At 44.6% G+C, this 22,815-nt stretch overlaps 1 protein-coding gene across 1 annotated transcript in view; it reads left to right on the plus strand.

Moving 5' to 3' along the window:
- The window catches only part of RSBN1L (round spermatid basic protein 1 like), a 99,003-nt gene that overhangs the window by 52,338 nt on the left and 23,850 nt on the right, over positions 1–22,815 (plus strand). Inside the window, exon 3 of the mRNA XM_040413045.1 lies at positions 19,010–19,644. Coding sequence (XP_040268979.1) covers positions 19,010–19,644 — 635 coding nt within the window. The remainder of the gene's footprint in view (positions 1–19,009; positions 19,645–22,815) is intronic.

Raw genomic sequence — 22,815 nt, forward strand, 5'->3', positions numbered from 1 at the left:
CAAGAGAGAGCCCCGTGTCGGCCAGGGCCACATCGACGACATTTAAACCATAGGAGTGATCAATGGATGTATACAGGGATACAACATCAAAACTCACAAGTAAAAATTCCGCCGGCAAGTCAAGTGAATTCAGTTTAGTCAAGAAATGGCCAGTATCCCTGACATAGGAGGGGGCCGTGGTCGCGTGGATCCGCAATACCTTGTCCAGAAAGATGGATACAGGATTGAAGATGGAGCCCCTGCCCGACACTATGGGTCGGCCAGGGGGATCCACAAGGCTCTTGTGGATCTTTGGTAAGACATATATCACAGGGGTGATTGGATGGCTTACACGCAAAAAGCTGTTTAATTCATCATCAATGATTCCCTGGCTGAGAGCCTCATCCAATAGCACCCCTATGACACCTGCTATGTCCCACCTTGGATCCTTACTCAACATCTCATAGACATTGTCATCCCTTACCTGCCTTGTGATCTCATCAGTATATTTACATGTGTCCATCACGACCACGGCACCCCCCTTGTCAGCTGGTTTAATCGTCAATTGTTTGTTATGTTCCAGCTCAAGAACAGCCCGTCTCTCATCATGAGATAGGTTGTGTCTGAACTGGTGGGTACCCTCCACCCTCAATTGATCGATACGTTTTCTGACGAAACTGATATATGTTTCCACCACATGGTTGTTTTGTGGTGGAATAAAATGACTTTTATTGCGTAATTCGAAATTCCTACACATCAAAGTATCAGTGGATACAACAGTGGATACATCAGACTGACTGGCAGATACATCAGTATTTCTAGCTGAAAAGAAAGCTTTTAATCTCAAGCGTCTAAAAAACTTTTGTAAGTCGAGCTCAAATTCGAACCAGTCCCGTGAGGTTGTAGGGCAGAATGTCAAGCCACGGCTTAGTACACTAATTTGTGCTTTATCAAGCTGAAAAGAGGAGATGTTCACTACCAGATTCATCATTTCCGCTGTCCGCGTCTCGTTACTCTCCCCTGAATGTGGGTGCAGGCCTCTGTTGGTATTGGGGGAAGGGTCCTTGTTGGATCGGTGGTGTTTCCTACCACCCCTTCTGTGTCGCCCTCCCCTCTTTTCCTGCTTGGGCCTAAAAAATTGGACGCACCTGATTCATCAGCAGAATCGGATTCACCAGTACTAAAGCCGAATTTACCTTGATCAAAGCGTTTGCCGCGTCTACGCCTATTAAACCTTTGTGGTTGAGATGCCTGCCAGTTATATATTTTACCAGATTGGTAATCCTCTAAGTCCCTATGCCACTTATCTCTCTTGATGTGTTCCACTTCCAACTTGTGTCGGGCAATGTGTTGAGTGGTCTTTTCTTTGTATACTGTATAATCCTCAATACTCACAAGGTCCCGAATCTGGGTATCCAACTCGGCTGTGGTTTTCTTCAGGTTGTCAACCTCTTTCTGTAAAAAGTCTATGTTTAATAACATTAATTCAAAAGAGTATTGGTTGTTGATTGCTTCAAAGGCTTTACAAAAATCACCATTGGTAGGGAATAAATTGGGGCGAAGGTTAGATCTAAGTCCCCTCGGTATCCTTTGTTGCTTATAATATTCTCTTAAAGTGATTAGATGAAGTTCCATAGTGTTTAATCTTTTGAGATCTTGCTCCGCTTTGCGTTTCAGGATATCAACGGAGGGGGAACTCAAAAAGGCCACATCACATCCATCTACATTGATAAGCCGCTGTATGTCCTCATCAGTATATACATACATGTGTCTTTGCGAGGTATCCATATTCTTACTTGGACCTGGGGGACCCTCCATGATGAAAATCACCACTGCGTCCAGCTCCCTAGTGCACGCCTCTCGGATCAGATAAAGATGCAAGAAGTAGTGTAGAGGCAGCACTATGCGGTATCCAGATAATGCGTCTATGTCAATGCAACAGCCTAGCCGTAGGCCCTTGATCCATCAGGCCATGAAAAACACATATAGAAAAGAAGATGGCTTCGGCAGCATTCCGCAATATCAAAACGATCCTTTATTCGTACCTCCAGACACAATTGGCAACGTTTCGACTGTACACCAGTCTTTGTCAAGCCTAATGACATACATTCTGGTAGGCATATATATACCCCCCACATAAAAGACACACCCCGTTACATCATCAGTACAAATCACTGCACAATAGTATACACATGTTGATATTACAACTCACAGTTAATGATATGTCCACCCCGCTCGTGTTGTTCACCTCGGCGTTCCAATATCTGTAATGCGCAGCCGCATCTCAATGTATTTGCATATCGGAAGTGTCATACGTTGCCATGACTCCCGGCGGCGCACGTGTCTCCAGCCAATGTGCTGCAGGACGCACTCACTGACGTCACAGCTTGTGCGTCCACCCCATGACCCACACTCAAGTGCGCACAACAGTGCGTCAATAGCGTTAGTCACGTGGGGTACGTAGCCAATGAAGACCCGGCGCGAACATCGGCGCCATGGCAACGATGACGCCACGGTCACCACTACTTATTACATGTGTGATCTGTATCTAAAGTGGCCGGGTCTATATATTACAGAACCTCCGCTCACAGCGATAATCACATGACTATAGAGGGAAATTAATCCTGACCCCACATATACACGCACATAACAGCTAATGGAAAAATGCATAACTTCATAAGTGTGGTGCACAATAATCACACATAACCATCATCTGGATGGTGTATCCCATATATATATCACATATGGACCATCAACATGGTCCTTTGACATATAGACTAAAGACTGTTGCACCAGGGATGTGCCACATATATATTTAAAAACATGATGTCACTATACTGAGAGGACAAAACAGTGACAATCATCAATCGATGGATGCGACATTAAACTCTAAATTCAGGCCAAAAGGTTGGAGGGACCTGAGGGTATGGATCCATTTAAGTTCCTTCTTCCTCAGGATTCCCTTCCTGTCCCCACCCCTTCTCAAGTATCCTACACTGTCAATAACTCGAAATCTCAATTGATTAATGGAATGTTTACAGTCAATGAAGTGTTTTGCAACCGGTTTGTCAAGTGCACCTGTTCTAATTGTGCTTTTGTGTTTGTTAATTCTTTCCCTCAATTCCATCGTGGTCTCCCCCACATAGATCAAACTGCATGGGCACTGTATCATGTACACCACATCCGTGGATTTACATGTAAAATGACCTTTGATCTTAAACCGTTTACCACTGTAGGGATGTGTAAAACCATCACCTTTCATGATGCCACCGCAGTTGCAACATGAAAGGCAAGGGAAATTACCATTCCTCAGTGGTGCTAGCCTTTTCTGTCTTTCGATGTCCTTCCCCCCTATATCCGCCTTCACCAATCTATCGCGTAGGTTAGGGCTCCGTTTGTATGCCATCATTGGGGGAACTGAAAATTCAGTGACTGTAGGCAATCCTTTCTGTAGGATCCGCCATTCCTGTCGTAGGATGTTGGCTATATTGCCGCTATCACCCCCATAGATGGATACAAATGGAATGCGGGGGGTCTCCTGTTTTTGGGATTTCCTTACCAGAGTGGCACTACGTTCCATGGATGTAATCCTATGCTTAGTACGGTTGATCAATTTGATGGGATATCCTCTCCTGCTGAACTTATTACACATCTCATCTACCCTGATACCAAAGAGGGTGTCATCCGATACGATACGGCGTACCCTAAGTAGCTGACTCCACGGGAGGGAGCTCACCATGTTCTGAGGGTGACTACTGTCATACATTAACAAGGTATTCCTGTCTGTAGGTTTTTGGAAGAGATCAGTACAGATCCTTCCATTGTGCACCTGAATTCGGACGTCAAGGAACTGCAGCTCACGGGCAGAATGCATCACGGTGAACTGCAGGTCCCGGACCCCAGAATTCAGGTGCGCATGAAACTCATCCAGTTCAGGCACGGTGCCAGTCCAAATCAAGAAAATGTCGTCGATGTAGCGCCACCAGCACAGGACTCTCTCAAAAAATATGGAGCGATACACCAGCCGATCCTCGACCTCCGCCATGAAGATGTTTGCGTAGGTGGGGGCCACATTGGACCCCATCGCCACACCCCGCTTTTGCTGGTAGAAGGTGTCACCGAAGAGAAAGTAATTCCTCCTCAGGACAATCTCCAAGAGGGCGAGGATCAGCCGGCGCGCCCCAAGAGAGAGCCCCGTGTCGGCCAGGGCCACATCGACGACATTTAAACCATAGGAGTGATCAATGGATGTATACAGGGATACAACATCAAAACTCACAAGTAAAAATTCCGCCGGCAAGTCAAGTGAATTCAGTTTAGTCAAGAAATGGCCAGTATCCCTGACATAGGAGGGGGCCGTGGTCGCGTGGATCCGCAATACCTTGTCCAGAAAGATGGATACAGGATTGAAGATGGAGCCCCTGCCCGACACTATGGGTCGGCCAGGGGGATCCACAAGGCTCTTGTGGATCTTTGGTAAGACATATATCACAGGGGTGATTGGATGGCTTACACGCAAAAAGCTGTTTAATTCATCATCAATGATTCCCTGGCTGAGAGCCTCATCCAATAGCACCCCTATGACACCTGCTATGTCCCACCTTGGATCCTTACTCAACATCTCATAGACATTGTCATCCCTTACCTGCCTTGTGATCTCATCAGTATATTTACATGTGTCCATCACGACCACGGCACCCCCCTTGTCAGCTGGTTTAATCGTCAATTGTTTGTTATGTTCCAGCTCAAGAACAGCCCGTCTCTCATCATGAGATAGGTTGTGTCTGAACTGGTGGGTACCCTCCACCCTCAATTGATCGATACGTTTTCTGACGAAACTGATATATGTTTCCACCACATGTTATTAAACATAGACTTTTTACAGAAAGAGGTTGACAACCTGAAGAAAACCACAGCCGAGTTGGATACCCAGATTCGGGACCTTGTGAGTATTGAGGATTATACAGTATACAAAGAAAAGACCACTCAACACATTGCCCGACACAAGTTGGAAGTGGAACACATCAAGAGAGATAAGTGGCATAGGGACTTAGAGGATTACCAATCTGGTAAAATATATAACTGGCAGGCATCTCAACCACAAAGGTTTAATAGGCGTAGACGCGGCAAACGCTTTGATCAAGGTAAATTCGGCTTTAGTACTGGTGAATCCGATTCTGCTGATGAATCAGGTGCGTCCAATTTTTTAGGCCCAAGCAGGAAAAGAGGGGAGGGCGACACAGAAGGGGTGGTAGGAAACACCACCGATCCAACAAGGACCCTTCCCCCAATACCAACAGAGGCCTGCACCCACATTCAGGGGAGAGTAACGAGACGCGGACAGCGGAAATGATGAATCTGGTAGTGAACATCTCCTCTTTTCAGCTTGATAAAGCACAAATTAGTGTACTAAGCCGTGGCTTGACATTCTGCCCTACAACCTCACGGGACTGGTTCGAATTTGAGCTCGACTTACAAAAGTTTTTTAGACGCTTGAGATTAAAAGCTTTCTTTTCAGCTAGAAATACTGATGTATCTGCCAGTCAGTCTGATGTATCCACTGTTGTATCCACTGATACTTTGATGTGTAGGAATTTCGAATTACGCAATAAAAGTCATTTTATTCCACCACAAAACAACCATGTGGTGGAAACATATATCAGTTTCGTCAGAAAACGTATCGATCAATTGAGGGTGGAGGGTACCCACCAGTTCAGACACAACCTATCTCATGATGAGAGACGGGCTGTTCTTGAGCTGGAACATAACAAACAATTGACGATTAAACCAGCTGACAAGGGGGGTGCCGTGGTCGTGATGGACACATGTAAATATACTGATGAGATCACAAGGCAGGTAAGGGATGACAATGTCTATGAGATGTTGAGTAAGGATCCAAGGTGGGACATAGCAGGTGTCATAGGGGTGCTATTGGATGAGGCTCTCAGCCAGGGAATCATTGATGATGAATTAAACAGCTTTTTGCGTGTAAGCCATCCAATCACCCCTGTGATATATGTCTTACCAAAGATCCACAAGAGCCTTGTGGATCCCCCTGGCCGACCCATAGTGTCGGGCAGGGGCTCCATCTTCAATCCTGTATCCATCTTTCTGGACAAGGTATTGCGGATCCACGCGACCACGGCCCCCTCCTATGTCAGGGATACTGGCCATTTCTTGACTAAACTGAATTCACTTGACTTGCCGGCGGAATTTTTACTTGTGAGTTTTGATGTTGTATCCCTGTATACATCCATTGATCACTCCTATGGTTTAAATGTCGTCGATGTGGCCCTGGCCGACACGGGGCTCTCTCTTGGGGCGCGCCGGCTGATCCTCGCCCTCTTGGAGATTGTCCTGAGGAGGAATTACTTTCTCTTCGGTGACACCTTCTACCAGCAAAAGCGGGGTGTGGCGATGGGGTCCAATGTGGCCCCCACCTACGCAAACATCTTCATGGCGGAGGTCGAGGATCGGCTGGTGTATCGCTCCATATTTTTTGAGAGAGTCCTGTGCTGGTGGCGCTACATCGACGACATTTTCTTGATTTGGACTGGCACCGTGCCTGAACTGGATGAGTTTCATGCGCACCTGAATTCTGGGGTCCGGGACCTGCAGTTCACCGTGATGCATTCTGCCCGTGAGCTGCAGTTCCTTGACGTCCGAATTCAGGTGCACAATGGAAGGATCTGTACTGATCTCTTCCAAAAACCTACAGACAGGAATACCTTGTTAATGTATGACAGTAGTCACCCTCAGAACATGGTGAGCTCCCTCCCGTGGAGTCAGCTACTTAGGGTACGCCGTATCGTATCGGATGACACCCTCTTTGGTATTAGGGTAGATGAGATGTGTAATAAGTTCAGCAGGAGAGGATATCCCATCAAATTGATCAACCGTACTAAGCATAGGATTACATCCATGGAACGTAGTGCCACTCTGGTAAGGAAATCCCAAAAACAGGAGACCCCCCGCATTCCATTTGTATCCATCTATGGGGGTGATAGCGGCAATATAGCCAACATCCTACGACAGGAATGGCGGATCCTACAGAAAGGATTGCCTACAGTCACTGAATTTTCAGTTCCCCCAATGATGGCATACAAACGGAGCCCTAACCTACGCGATAGATTGGTGAAGGCGGATATAGGGGGGAAGGACATCGAAAGACAGAAAAGGCTAGCACCACTGAGGAATGGTAATTTCCCTTGCCTTTCATGTTGCAACTGCGGTGGCATCATGAAAGGTGATGGTTTTACACATCCCTACAGTGGTAAACGGTTTAAGATCAAAGGTCATTTTACATGTAAATCCACGGATGTGGTGTACATGATACAGTGCCCATGCAGTTTGATCTATGTGGGGGAGACCACGATGGAATTGAGGGAAAGAATTAACAAACACAAAAGCACAATTAGAACAGGTGCACTTGACAAACCGGTTGCAAAACACTTCATTGACTGTAAACATTCCATTAATCAATTGAGATTTCGAGTTATTGACAGTGTAGGATACTTGAGAAGGGGTGGGGACAGGAAGGGAATCCTGAGGAAGAAGGAACTTAAATGGATCCATACCCTCAGGTCCCTCCAACCTTTTGGCCTGAATTTAGAGTTTAATGTCGCATCCATCGATTGATGATTGTCACTGTTTTGTCCTCTCAGTATAGTGACATCATGTTTTTAAATATATATGTGGCACATCCCTGGTGCAACAGTCTTTAGTCTATATGTCAAAGGACCATGTTGATGGTCCATATGTGATATATATATGGGATACACCATCCAGATGATGGTTATGTGTGATTATTGTGCACCACACTTATGAAGTTATGCATTTTTCCATTAGCTGTTATGTGCGTGTATATGTGGGGTCAGGATTAATTTCCCTCTATAGTCATGTGATTATCGCTGTGAGCGGAGGTTCTGTAATATATAGACCCGGCCACTTTAGATACAGATCACACATGTAATAAGTAGTGGTGACCGTGGCGTCATCGTTGCCATGGCGCCGATGTTCGCGCCGGGTCTTCATTGGCTACGTACCCCACGTGACTAACGCTATTGACGCACTGTTGTGCGCACTTGAGTGTGGGTCATGGGGTGGACGCACAAGCTGTGACGTCAGTGAGTGCGTCCTGCAGCACATTGGCTGGAGACACGTGCGCCGCCGGGAGTCATGGCAACGTATGACACTTCCGATATGCAAATACATTGAGATGCGGCTGCGCATTACAGATATTGGAACGCCGAGGTGAACAACACGAGCGGGGTGGACATATCATTAACTGTGAGTTGTAATATCAACATGTGTATACTATTGTGCAGTGATTTGTACTGATGATGTAACGGGGTGTGTCTTTTATGTGGGGGGTATATATATGCCTACCAGAATGTATGTCATTAGGCTTGACAAAGACTGGTGTACAGTCGAAACGTTGCCAATTGTGTCTGGAGGTACGAATAAAGGATCGTTTTGATATTGCGGAATGCTGCCGAAGCCATCTTCTTTTCTATATGTGTTTTTCATGGCCTGATGGATCAAGGGCCTACGGCTAGGCTGTTGCATTGACATAGACGCATTATCTGGATACCGCATAGTGCTGCCTCTACACTACTTCTTGCATCTTTATCTGATCCGAGAGGCGTGCACTAGGGAGCTGGACGCAGTGGTGATTTTCATCATGGAGGGTCCCCCAGGTCCAAGTATGAATATGGATACCTCGCAAAGACACATGTATGTATATACTGATGAGGACATACAGCGGCTTATCAATGTAGATGGATGTGATGTGGCCTTTTTGAGTTCCCCCTCCGTTGATATCCTGAAACGCAAAGCGGAGCAAGATCTCAAAAGATTAAACACTATGGAACTTCATCTAATCACTTTAAGAGAATATTATAAGCAACAAAGGATACCGAGGGGACTTAGATCTAACCTTCGCCCCAATTTATTCCCTACCAATGGTGATTTTTGTAAAGCCTTTGAAGCAATCAACAACCAATACTCTTTTGAATTAATGTTATTAAACATAGACTTTTTACAGAAAGAGGTTGACAACCTGAAGAAAACCACAGCCGAGTTGGATACCCAGATTCGGGACCTTGTGAGTATTGAGGATTATACAGTATACAAAGAAAAGACCACTCAACACATTGCCCGACACAAGTTGGAAGTGGAACACATCAAGAGAGATAAGTGGCATAGGGACTTAGAGGATTACCAATCTGGTAAAATATATAACTGGCAGGCATCTCAACCACAAAGGTTTAATAGGCGTAGACGCGGCAAACGCTTTGATCAAGGTAAATTCGGCTTTAGTACTGGTGAATCCGATTCTGCTGATGAATCAGGTGCGTCCAATTTTTTAGGCCCAAGCAGGAAAAGAGGGGAGGGCGACACAGAAGGGGTGGTAGGAAACACCACCGATCCAACAAGGACCCTTCCCCCAATACCAACAGAGGCCTGCACCCACATTCAGGGGAGAGTAACGAGACGCGGACAGCGGAAATGATGAATCTGGTAGTGAACATCTCCTCTTTTCAGCTTGATAAAGCACAAATTAGTGTACTAAGCCGTGGCTTGACATTCTGCCCTACAACCTCACGGGACTGGTTCGAATTTGAGCTCGACTTACAAAAGTTTTTTAGACGCTTGAGATTAAAAGCTTTCTTTTCAGCTAGAAATACTGATGTATCTGCCAGTCAGTCTGATGTATCCACTGTTGTATCCACTGATACTTTGATGTGTAGGAATTTCGAATTACGCAATAAAAGTCATTTTATTCCACCACAAAACAACCATGTGGTGGAAACATATATCAGTTTCGTCAGAAAACGTATCGATCAATTGAGGGTGGAGGGTACCCACCAGTTCAGACACAACCTATCTCATGATGAGAGACGGGCTGTTCTTGAGCTGGAACATAACAAACAATTGACGATTAAACCAGCTGACAAGGGGGGTGCCGTGGTCGTGATGGACACATGTAAATATACTGATGAGATCACAAGGCAGGTAAGGGATGACAATGTCTATGAGATGTTGAGTAAGGATCCAAGGTGGGACATAGCAGGTGTCATAGGGGTGCTATTGGATGAGGCTCTCAGCCAGGGAATCATTGATGATGAATTAAACAGCTTTTTGCGTGTAAGCCATCCAATCACCCCTGTGATATATGTCTTACCAAAGATCCACAAGAGCCTTGTGGATCCCCCTGGCCGACCCATAGTGTCGGGCAGGGGCTCCATCTTCAATCCTGTATCCATCTTTCTGGACAAGGTATTGCGGATCCACGCGACCACGGCCCCCTCCTATGTCAGGGATACTGGCCATTTCTTGACTAAACTGAATTCACTTGACTTGCCGGCGGAATTTTTACTTGTGAGTTTTGATGTTGTATCCCTGTATACATCCATTGATCACTCCTATGGTTTAAATGTCGTCGATGTGGCCCTGGCCGACACGGGGCTCTCTCTTGGGGCGCGCCGGCTGATCCTCGCCCTCTTGGAGATTGTCCTGAGGAGGAATTACTTTCTCTTCGGTGACACCTTCTACCAGCAAAAGCGGGGTGTGGCGATGGGGTCCAATGTGGCCCCCACCTACGCAAACATCTTCATGGCGGAGGTCGAGGATCGGCTGGTGTATCGCTCCATATTTTTTGAGAGAGTCCTGTGCTGGTGGCGCTACATCGACGACATTTTCTTGATTTGGACTGGCACCGTGCCTGAACTGGATGAGTTTCATGCGCACCTGAATTCTGGGGTCCGGGACCTGCAGTTCACCGTGATGCATTCTGCCCGTGAGCTGCAGTTCCTTGACGTCCGAATTCAGGTGCACAATGGAAGGATCTGTACTGATCTCTTCCAAAAACCTACAGACAGGAATACCTTGTTAATGTATGACAGTAGTCACCCTCAGAACATGGTGAGCTCCCTCCCGTGGAGTCAGCTACTTAGGGTACGCCGTATCGTATCGGATGACACCCTCTTTGGTATTAGGGTAGATGAGATGTGTAATAAGTTCAGCAGGAGAGGATATCCCATCAAATTGATCAACCGTACTAAGCATAGGATTACATCCATGGAACGTAGTGCCACTCTGGTAAGGAAATCCCAAAAACAGGAGACCCCCCGCATTCCATTTGTATCCATCTATGGGGGTGATAGCGGCAATATAGCCAACATCCTACGACAGGAATGGCGGATCCTACAGAAAGGATTGCCTACAGTCACTGAATTTTCAGTTCCCCCAATGATGGCATACAAACGGAGCCCTAACCTACGCGATAGATTGGTGAAGGCGGATATAGGGGGGAAGGACATCGAAAGACAGAAAAGGCTAGCACCACTGAGGAATGGTAATTTCCCTTGCCTTTCATGTTGCAACTGCGGTGGCATCATGAAAGGTGATGGTTTTACACATCCCTACAGTGGTAAACGGTTTAAGATCAAAGGTCATTTTACATGTAAATCCACGGATGTGGTGTACATGATACAGTGCCCATGCAGTTTGATCTATGTGGGGGAGACCACGATGGAATTGAGGGAAAGAATTAACAAACACAAAAGCACAATTAGAACAGGTGCACTTGACAAACCGGTTGCAAAACACTTCATTGACTGTAAACATTCCATTAATCAATTGAGATTTCGAGTTATTGACAGTGTAGGATACTTGAGAAGGGGTGGGGACAGGAAGGGAATCCTGAGGAAGAAGGAACTTAAATGGATCCATACCCTCAGGTCCCTCCAACCTTTTGGCCTGAATTTAGAGTTTAATGTCGCATCCATCGATTGATGATTGTCACTGTTTTGTCCTCTCAGTATAGTGACATCATGTTTTTAAATATATATGTGGCACATCCCTGGTGCAACAGTCTTTAGTCTATATGTCAAAGGACCATGTTGATGGTCCATATGTGATATATATATGGGATACACCATCCAGATGATGGTTATGTGTGATTATTGTGCACCACACTTATGAAGTTATGCATTTTTCCATTAGCTGTTATGTGCGTGTATATGTGGGGTCAGGATTAATTTCCCTCTATAGTCATGTGATTATCGCTGTGAGCGGAGGTTCTGTAATATATAGACCCGGCCACTTTAGATACAGATCACACATGTAATAAGTAGTGGTGACCGTGGCGTCATCGTTGCCATGGCGCCGATGTTCGCGCCGGGTCTTCATTGGCTACGTACCCCACGTGACTAACGCTATTGACGCACTGTTGTGCGCACTTGAGTGTGGGTCATGGGGTGGACGCACAAGCTGTGACGTCAGTGAGTGCGTCCTGCAGCACATTGGCTGGAGACACGTGCGCCGCCGGGAGTCATGGCAACGTATGACACTTCCGATATGCAAATACATTGAGATGCGGCTGCGCATTACAGATATTGGAACGCCGAGGTGAACAACACGAGCGGGGTGGACATATCATTAACTGTGAGTTGTAATATCAACATGTGTATACTATTGTGCAGTGATTTGTACTGATGATGTAACGGGGTGTGTCTTTTATGTGGGGGGTATATATATGCCTACCAGAATGTATGTCATTAGGCTTGACAAAGACTGGTGTACAGTCGAAACGTTGCCAATTGTGTCTGGAGGTACGAATAAAGGATCGTTTTGATATTGCGGAATGCTGCCGAAGCCATCTTCTTTTCTATATGTCCCTACTTGAGCCGTCACAGCTTCTAACAGAAGATATGGTTGGTGGCAATTGAAGGATGGAACTGATCAGTTGTGTCCTTGAGTAGTCCGCTTTAGGCTACTTTCACACTAGCGTTCGGGGCTCCGCTTGTGAGTTCCGTTTGAAGGCTCTCACAAGCGGCCCCGAACGGATCCGTCCAGTCCTAATGCATTCTGAGTGGATGCGGATCCGATCAGAATGCATCAGTATGGCACCGTTTGTCCTCCGCTCCGCTCAGCAGGCGGACCCCTGAACGCAGCTTGCAGCGTTCGGGTGTCCGCCTGGCCGTGCGGAGGCAAACGGATCCGTCCAGACTTACAATGTAAGTCAATGGGGACGGATCCGTTTGAAGTTGACACTATATGGCTCAATTTTCAAACGGATCCGTCCCCCATTGACTTTCAATGTAAAGTCAAAACGGATCCGTTCTGAACGGATCTAAACGTTTGCATTATAGGTGCGGATCCGTCTGTGCAGATACCAGACGGATCCGCACCTAACGCAGGTGTGAAAGTAGCCTTAGATGACTGCTGAAATGTAATCTCTACAGTGTCTGACTAATGAAGCTCTGTGGCCAGATAAAAATTGCAGGATTTCATTAAAGAAGCACTCTCTCCTATCATTTGTTGTGTTGGTTAGTTACATAATGGTTATCTCCTTACTGGTGGATTTAGCTATAAGCACCGTTCAGGTCCCCCCACTGTACCACATGGCCGGCACCCTGACTCGCTGCATCTCATGTGTTGACCTGAAGTCATCGAGCATCTCATACAGAGAATCTGACCATGGTCCAACACATAAGACGCTGTAAGATTCAGCAAGTCCGAGTGCCAGTGATCTGATACATCGGAGGACCAGAATAGATACCATGAATAAAGTCGCCGGACATTACTAAACATTTATACATTAGTTAGTCATTTGGAAATTAGAAAAAAATATCCATTATTATTATTATTATTATTATTATTATTATTATTATTATTATTATTATTATTATTATTATTATTTTTTTTTTTTAAACATGCTTGTTAAAACAAATAGGTCATTTTGTGGAGACACGAGCCTTTTACTTAGCTGTAGATGTTTTCTTAGAACCGTGTAGGGAAATGCCAATAAACTGAACACACATCTTGTTGTCCGCCCACTCTTCACCAGGCACAGACTGCAGACAGTCCTCCAGAAATAGTGTAGCTCATCCAGCCTGCACTGCACAGTGGGTGACCAAAGCCAGGCTGTATCATTCTGTGCCTAACCCTGCTGTCATGAAGGAATACATGCGCCTACCTCCCTAATACTTGGTGAAGTTGATGATATAAAATGTCAGCATTTTCAACAACTCTAAGCTAATTTTGTGAGTGTGTATGTATAGTATGTGCTTTAATATATTGTCCCTGAAAACAGGAGAAAATTATGAATTAACATGAGGCGCTGTAAATGTATTAAAGAACTGCAACTCTAATATGTTAGTCTCAGCTACTTGAATTTTTTTAAATTAACACTTTAACATCTGCCCACTGACTTTTAATTGTGGGCGGTGCAGGTGTTTTCACAAAAAGTTTGCATAATGGCTGTGCTTCATTGTACAATTATAACTGGAAAGGAACAGTTATGTTTGGGCTTCTCTAAAGTCTCTTTCAGCCATAGTATTCCCTGTTTCACTGCACAGCTATATGCATTTCTCTCACAAGCAGTGGGTGTCTCCTTTCTGCTAGTACTGTATGCAGTGACCTAACTTCCCTGACTTCATTCACACAGCTTAGTTTCTTCTAGGGAGCTCAAAAAGCTGATAAGGGGGATAAATCGCGGACTGCAAGTTAGGTGAAAGTGAGACCCCTAGTGGCCATGACTTTACAGCTTTTTTTAAGAGGATGCAAGCAGATTTGCTAGTTACACCACTCTGTTAAGTGAAATTGTGTGAAAGTACAGTGACTCTTTAAGCCTGCAGCGATGTGTTCAGTCTAGCAGAAGTGGGCACCTCTTAATAAATGTTGTGCATCTTAGGCCAGCATATGAATTGCTGGTCTTAATAAATAGAGTAGAAACTTGTGTAATGGTGTTTGCCCTGGTATGTGTCTTATACACCAAATAAACTCAAGGGGGCACTCCGATTCATCACTCTTTCACACTACAAAGGAGTTAAGCAACCTGTAAAGACGTCCGCTTCCACGACCCTTCAGTTCAACCGCACACTGCATTCCGGCATATGACAGGCAGACCTCTAGCACACTGACCTTCAATGGTAACACATCAAAGCCCTGCTTAGAGGGCAGCAAGGAACCGGCTTATCAGATTTAATATTCAAAAGGTACAGTGCTTACAATTTTACAAAAAGGACACGCACACCTGCCTTCGTTTTACTTCGCCATAGTGACATCCCCTTGCCAACTTATAGCAAGTCTGTGGTACGTCATTTGTTTAATGTGGCAAGGGCTGTGGAAACCCCAACCATAGCTCTCTGGTTCAGTAACATTCCGGAGGTCATGAGGATGGAAGACCTTACCACGTCTGTGAGGGGCACACATGCCAAGTTCCACAAAACATGGCGGCATTGGATTGTATTTCAGGGCTCTGCTGAGTACAGGTGTCTGTTAGTCTCCCCTGCCTCTTCCCCCCCCCTTCTTTTTTTTCTCTCCTTCTGTTCTCTGTTTGCAGCCATTGTTCGGCTTTGTTTCTGAATGCCTTTCAGGTAGTAGGTACTGCAGTGTGCCTAATGTGCCTATTCAGTATTTTCATGTACTCTTTTGACAATAACTTTGTTTCAATCTTTTTTTTTTTTTTTCTGTTTTTTTACTTTCTGAAAACTTTAATTTACAATTTACCAAAAAAAGCCATACAGATGCATACAGTACAGAGATGGGGATAAAATAACAAATTTCATACCATTTAGATCGGTGAAGCATCCATGGAAGGCGATCAGAGCTGCCATCTAGGTGTATCTCCAAGGTCTGACATTTTTATGGGGTTTAAGAGGCTGGGTAATTATATGCATAGTCACCAATTATATGGCCGTTTTAGATTGTACCTTATTTTTTGAATTTGATTATATCCACTACAACTTAACAACATGACATTATGGAACTACTCAATAATAAATATTCAACCAGTAAAAAATAGAGTACAACTCTGTTCCCCTTTAAAATCATCTATATTTTTTATAATTTATCTAAAATATTACATATCACAATTCTATATAGCACCATCATGAAACACTCCAATTTACTCTGTAAACCAATGTGGATTATACCAACAGTGCACCTTATCCTTGAGACCTGAAATCTAACAATAAGTCGCTAGAACAAATAGGGGGACATGACAAACTACATGTGTATACCAAAAAGACCTAGTATCGTCGTATATGGCCAATGTAACACTTGGGGTCCATTCACACGTCCATATGTGTTTTGCAGATCCGCAAAACACGGACACCGGAAATGTGCGTTCTGTATTTTGCGGACCGCACATCGCCAGCACTCTCATAGAAAATGCCTTTTCTTGTCCGCAATTGCGAACAAGAATAGGACATGCATGTTCTATTTTTTTTTTGCGGAACGGAAGTGTGGATCCGCAAATGCGGACAGCATTTTACGGCCCCATTGAACGGATGTGGACCCATTTTGCGGACGTGTGAATGGACCCTTATCGTAACAAACAATCGAATATTTGGAGATGCGGGCAACAATAAATGGTATAACTACATAAAACCACATAGCGAATAGTGAGTGAAGATGGCTCACCCCCTCGATGCACGTTTCGCGTGATGCTTCCTCAGGAGTAAAGACTATGGGGAATGCTGGGATACGTTTTAAAGGACAGCCTACCTATCAGAATATATATCTACCAACCCGTGATGCCAGCGTAATGCAGTCATTATTATCAGCACATGACCAAACGCTGTGTCATCACTGCCTCCGCCCGTCGGTGGTTTATTCAGAGCATGAATTATGGCTAGGTTTTCAAAAACGATGTTCCTTAGTCCTGTGCAGAGGACATAGACCTTATCTACTCCTTGTGGTTTTCTATCCCTTCATTAGTGTCCAGGTCCAATGAGACCCTCACAGGGGGACATTTTCGGTCCTCTTGTTTAGGCCTCATGCACACCGTAATTGCAGTCCCCAATGCACGGACAACATGTTGCCTGTGCAGCGGGCCGGACCCATTCAACTTGAATGGGTCTGTGGTCTGTCCGCACCACAAAAAAAATGACATGTCATATTTATTTGCGGTGCAAAACAATGTAAAGAAACACCACGGAAGCATTCTGTAGTGCTTCCGGTGTTTCGTTCCGTGACTCCGTTCCGCATCTCCGGAATTGCGGACCCACATCCGTGATGCACATGGCCAGCGGGCGTGGGTTGCCGACCCACCGTTTGAGGGCCGCAATACGGCCACGGCCACCCAACGTTCGTGTACATAAGGCCTTACCTGGATGAATGTAATCATGTTCCTGCAAATGTAACTCGAACACCTCTGTGCAGGATTGTGTAGTGGGGTCTGGATTTATACAAATCCTATGTGACTCACACATGATACAGTAGATTTCTAACCTGATTTACACACGATCTAAGGCTACTTTCACACTAGCGTTCGGGGCTCCGCTTGTAAGCTCCATTTGAAGGCTCTCACAAGCGGCCCCGAACGGATCCGTACTGCCCCAATGCATTCTGAGTGGATGCGGATCCGCTCTGAATGCCTCAGTCTGGCAGCGTTCAGCCTGCGCTCCGCTCAGCAGGCGGACACCCAAACGCAGCTTGCAGTGTTCGGGTGTCCGCCTGGCCGTGCGGAGGCAAACGGATCCGTCCAGACTTACAATGTAAGTCAATGGGGACGGATCAGTTTGAAGTTGACCAAATATGGCTTAATTTTCAAATGGATCCGTCCCCCATTAGAATTTTTTCTAAACTATAATGCAGACGGATCCGTTCTGAACGGATCAAAACGTCTGCATTATAGGAGCGGATCCGTCTGTGCAGACACCAGACGGATCCTCTTTGAACGCAAGTGTGAAAGTAGACTAACTCGTACAATGAGTAGTAATGATATCAGTAGCAAAACGTGTCACATAATTCCTAATGTTATTAAAGTTAATCAATATGACGTGTATACAATTCAAAATCGGTGTATTAAAAGCAATACAAATGATTAGCAACACTAATCTTGATCCCAGGAGACTCCCAGTAACTACCACAGAGCTCTCATGTACCAAAAGCCGGCACTACAGTGATAAAAGGCCATCTGTCCGCAGATTTGTACCCATGAAACCGCCTGACCTGTTACATGTGCCCTTGTCAGCTGAAGGTGTCTGTGTTGGTCCCATGTTCATATGTGGTCGCATTGCTGATAAATGTAATACATGCAAATGAGCCTCTAGGAGCAATGGGGGCGTTGCCGTTACACCTAGTCGAGGATCGACACTTTGAATAACAGGACCAGGCAGTAAAAACGTTGTCACACCCGGTCCTGTCAAAGTGCAGAGGGCAGTAGTTGCAGAGAGAGCAGAGAACAAAAAATACGGCGAAAAGCTGTTCCATGTAAAATGCCCTCAAAAGACAAGGGGGCACTGCCTCCGACTGGGGAAGAAAAATTTCAGTCTCCAGAAGCGTTAAAACTTCTTTACTGTCAGAACTGTGAATTCGGGGAATAGACTTCCTCAGGACGTGGTCACAGCGGGCAGTTTTAAAAAGGGTTTAGACGAATTCTTGAAAATAAATGACATTTAATGCTTGTAAAAATGTGTAGAAATCTGAGTCTCACTTCCTTCTGGGATTCATGTCCCCACCTTATCCCTTGGTTGAACTTATGTCTTTTTTTTTTTTTTTTTTTTTTTTTAACCGTATCAACTGTGTAACATGGGACCAACACAGATGCCCTCACCTGCCAAGTGCACATGGAACAGGTCAGCCAGTGTCATAGATACAAAACTGCTGACAGATGCCCTTTAATCATCATTGACATAATACTGGAAGACGCCTTTTAAGGGGTATTAAAGAGGACCTGACAGCTCTCCAGATATGTATATCTTAGTAAATATTTGTGATCCCCATGACATATAACCTCTGGCACACCTTTTCTTATAACTCTGCATTCTGCTGTTCCTGTTATTTCAATAAGTATTTGTAACCTTGCGGAACGCTTGTAGGTCTAACCTGGTTAGCAATTAAAGGGATCTCACCTATAAAACCTATTGAACATGGGACAAATAAAGAACCCCTATGGGTGAGCTATGAGGCCTGTGAACAAGGGCACAATGTTCTACTGCTATGTGACCGGGTACTACAAAGGGGGGATCTCTGCAGTAATCTGTGAAAATAAAGCATTTGTTTTGTTTGGCAGGATCAAATGAAAAGGCAAAGCCAAGTACAGAAGAACTGCAGATTAAGAAAGTGAAGAAGAAAAAGAAAAAGAAACACAAAGAGGGTGAGAAACGCAAGCAGCCGAAAATGTACAGCAAGTCCATTCAGACCATCTGCTCAGGGCTGGTATCTGACGTGAGGAAACATGACAGCCAGGAAGCCAAAATAGGAATTTGTGAGGCTTTTAAGGACTTTGTGGTGAAGGTGGAAGAAAAGAAGGGGGTGGCGGAGAATGAATCTCCATTTGTGTCTCTGAAGGAGCCTCGTGTTCAGCACAACTTAAAGCATTTGGACTCTCTGGAATTCAAGCACCTTATTCACATAGAACACCAGCCCAATGGCGGAGCGTCCATAGTACACGCGTACAGCAGCGAACTCTCTCACCTGTCTCCTGTGGAGATGCAAAGGTTTGCCGAGGAATTTGTTAGCCTGGCGTTTGGTGAAAATGAAAACTGTGCAGCTTATTACGTCATGGGGATTGTACATGGGGCAGCTACCTATTTACCTGACCTTTTGGATTACTTTTCCTTTAACTTTCCCAACTCCCCAGTCAAAATGGAGATCTTGGGGAAGAAGGACATTGAGACAACAACCATTTCCAACTTCCATGGTCAGGTAAGTTAGAGTTCTGTAAAGCTGGAGCTGATCATGTATGGGTTTCCTTCACAGATGAGAAGAAGAGTGTCGCCGTTTCTACATATTGTTACTGTGGCGTTGCTGTGTGTGAATGCTTCCAAACATTCTTGCACAAAATTTTAAAAACCAAATCACACATTGTCCTAATAAGCAGCTCATCCTGTAGAGATGGCTGGAGAGGAGGCCAGGGGGATGTGAGAAGATCTAAAAGTTTCAAACATCATCTGATCTTCTGTACCTAAAGCAGGGTTTCTCAACTCTGGTCCTCAGGACCCACCTTCCGGTCAGGATTTCAGAATATCCCACAGAATGAATATCACCTGCTCAATACTAAGGAAATCCTGAAAACATGACTGGTAGGTGGGTCCCGAGGACTGGAGTTGAGAAACCCTGACCTAAAGGTTCCCACACACCAGCGTATATAAGAAAGCTGTTCTTCTGGACCCTTCATGTAATGGGAATAATCAGTTATCTCCTGGGAGGAAAAACATTAGGCATTTTGAAATCCAACATGACCTACCATTCTTTCCTCTGGCATCAGAGAAGAGTTGGGATATCCACATATACACGATAATCAATCTCACAGGGCTGAAATTTGTTTATGGGCACCTTAACCCCTTCCTGATGCAGCTATTTTCCGTTTTTTTTTTTTTTGCTTTTTCGTTTTACGCTCCCTGCCTTTCTGGAGCCATAACTCGTATGAGGACTTGTTTTTTGCGGGACAAGTTGTACTTTCTAATGCCACCATTTAATATGGCATACAGTGTAGTGTGAAGCAGGAAAAAATTCCAAATGGGATGGAATTTGAAAAAACAAAAACAAAAAACAACCGGTTTTGTTTTTACGGCGTTCACTATGCGGTAAAACGGACTTGTGCTCTTCATTGTCCAGGTCAGTATGATTATGCCAATAACGCATATGTATTGCGTTTGAATACTAAAAAAAAAAAACATTTATTAAATTAAAAAAACGAATTAAAAAAAAAATATTTTTTTTTTACATTGAAAATATGCTTTTTAATGGGGGGGAAAAAATAATAATCTCCCCCACGACAAAAAAATGCCAGAATTGATCATTTATTCTTAGTTGCCACTGACAAAACTTAATAACAAGCAATTTAAAAGTGCTATTTACCACTCCATAGAAAGAAAATTTTAAGTTATGGGTCTTAGGATGTGGCGATGCAAACAGATTTTATTTTTAAAAGGGTTATATTGAACAAAAGTAGTAAAACATAAAAAAACTATATGTATTTGGTTTCGCTGTAATTGTACTGACCCAAAGAATACTGACATTAAGTTATTTATGCTGAAAATGAACGGCGCAAAATAAAAACTTAGTATTGACAGTATTACTGTTTTTTCCCATCTCCCTCCCAGAAAGAATTTATAAAAGTTAATCAGAAAGTTGTGTACCTCAAAATGGCACCATTAACTACAACTTGTCCCGCAAAAAAACAGCCCTAAAAAAAAAAGGAAGGAAAGGAAAACCCTTGCTCAGTAAGGCCAAAAAACTGGGGTTAACATAAAACATGATTTAAAGAGAACCCACAACTACAGAATGCAGAGCAATTTAAAGGCAGCATGTTATAGAGCAGGAGTTGCTTTTATGGGAAAATAGTGTGTAAAACCTGTAATTGTATACATTTATATCTCTATTTCTGAGGGAGGGGTTATCGGTACCTGATGGCATGCTCTGTGTAACTGTATATACAGAGATAGCAGTCACTTTCTGATAACACTTCCCCATGAACAGTGATCAGAAATAGTAGAGATATACATGTATAAAATACAGGTTATACTGAATATATCAATCTGCTCAGCTCCTCCTCTTCTACAACATGGTGCCTGCAGATTGCACTGCATTTTCTGATGACATTTACAAAAATACATGTCATTACTTCTCTGTAATGTCCTCCATTATCCCGGGGCTGCTTCTGAGTGACTGTGAGATGGTTGGGAAGCAGATTCTCATTTACTTTCCAAGACTTTACTACTGATGACCTATCCCCATTATCTGATCGGTGGGGGACCGATACCCGGGATACCCATGGATCAGCTTTTTGAGAAGGCAGCGTTGCGTAAAAGTAAATGGGGTTGAGCACGATACCAAGCACAGTTGCTATACAATGTACGGCACATTGCTTGGTGAGCACAAAGAAGGCTGCGGTGCCTACAGACTCCCACCGGTCAGCTACTGATGACCTATCCTGAAGGTCGGTAATCTGTATAAAAATCTCAAAAACCCTATTAAGTGCTCTGTTTGGGGCCTGACAAGAATCCTGTATGCAGGACTTCTTATGCTAAAAAAGCGGCTACCTGCACAGAAACTGGACAGACCCCTCTCTAGGGGGGCATATTCACCGGAAAGAACTAGTGGTGGTGTGAATGTGGCCTGATTTTTGTTAGTCCCAGTAGCATGGAGGCTTATATATGAGTAAGGTCTATGCTTATAGCGGGGGAATTGTCATTTTCTGGTGGGTAACTCATATGTGGGCAGCAAGGTTTTCTATATCTAGGTTTCTGATTCACCAGTCTGGAATTGGATCATTTCCAAACATTCAGAATATAAACCTTGCCCCGTGTAATAACAGAATGTGTGTGGTGTCCAGGCTTCTTCACCACATCTCATGCCTGAAATGTTTGGCTTCTCAGGGATTTGTCCTGTACAGTGTGTGCCATGTTGTATGGTAACACCATGGAGTTCCTTGTGCCCTGCACCGTAAATGAGCCACCATATAGGGCTTGTTCACATTGGTGCTTGGCTTCCACTAATCATTTCTGTTCTGTTCAGTTACAGAAGTACTGGAATCTATCAGATGATGGATCTCATTGACCAGAAAGGGCTCTGTCAGGCTTCCATCGTGGTGCCCATCTTTGCACCGGACATGTGCAGCATGCTGTGCTATTTTGCCCAATGTTTTTTAGTGAAATCTGTGGTGGAGGCTCCTAATGCTGGTGTGACAACCCCCTAGTATGGTGCAGTCATGCTGACTTCCATGGTCACAGTTTTAAGCCTCATGCAGACGTCCGTGGAACATGGTCCGTGACATACCGGTCTGGCATTGCAGGAGCGTACGGCGTCATAGCAACCAATGACGCCGTGTGCTCCTGCAATGCCAGACCGGAATCTCACTGACCGTGTTCCACG

This window comes from Bufo bufo, chromosome 1 (genome assembly GCF_905171765.1).
Source record: "Bufo bufo chromosome 1, aBufBuf1.1, whole genome shotgun sequence".
NCBI lineage: Eukaryota > Metazoa > Chordata > Amphibia > Anura > Bufonidae > Bufo > Bufo bufo.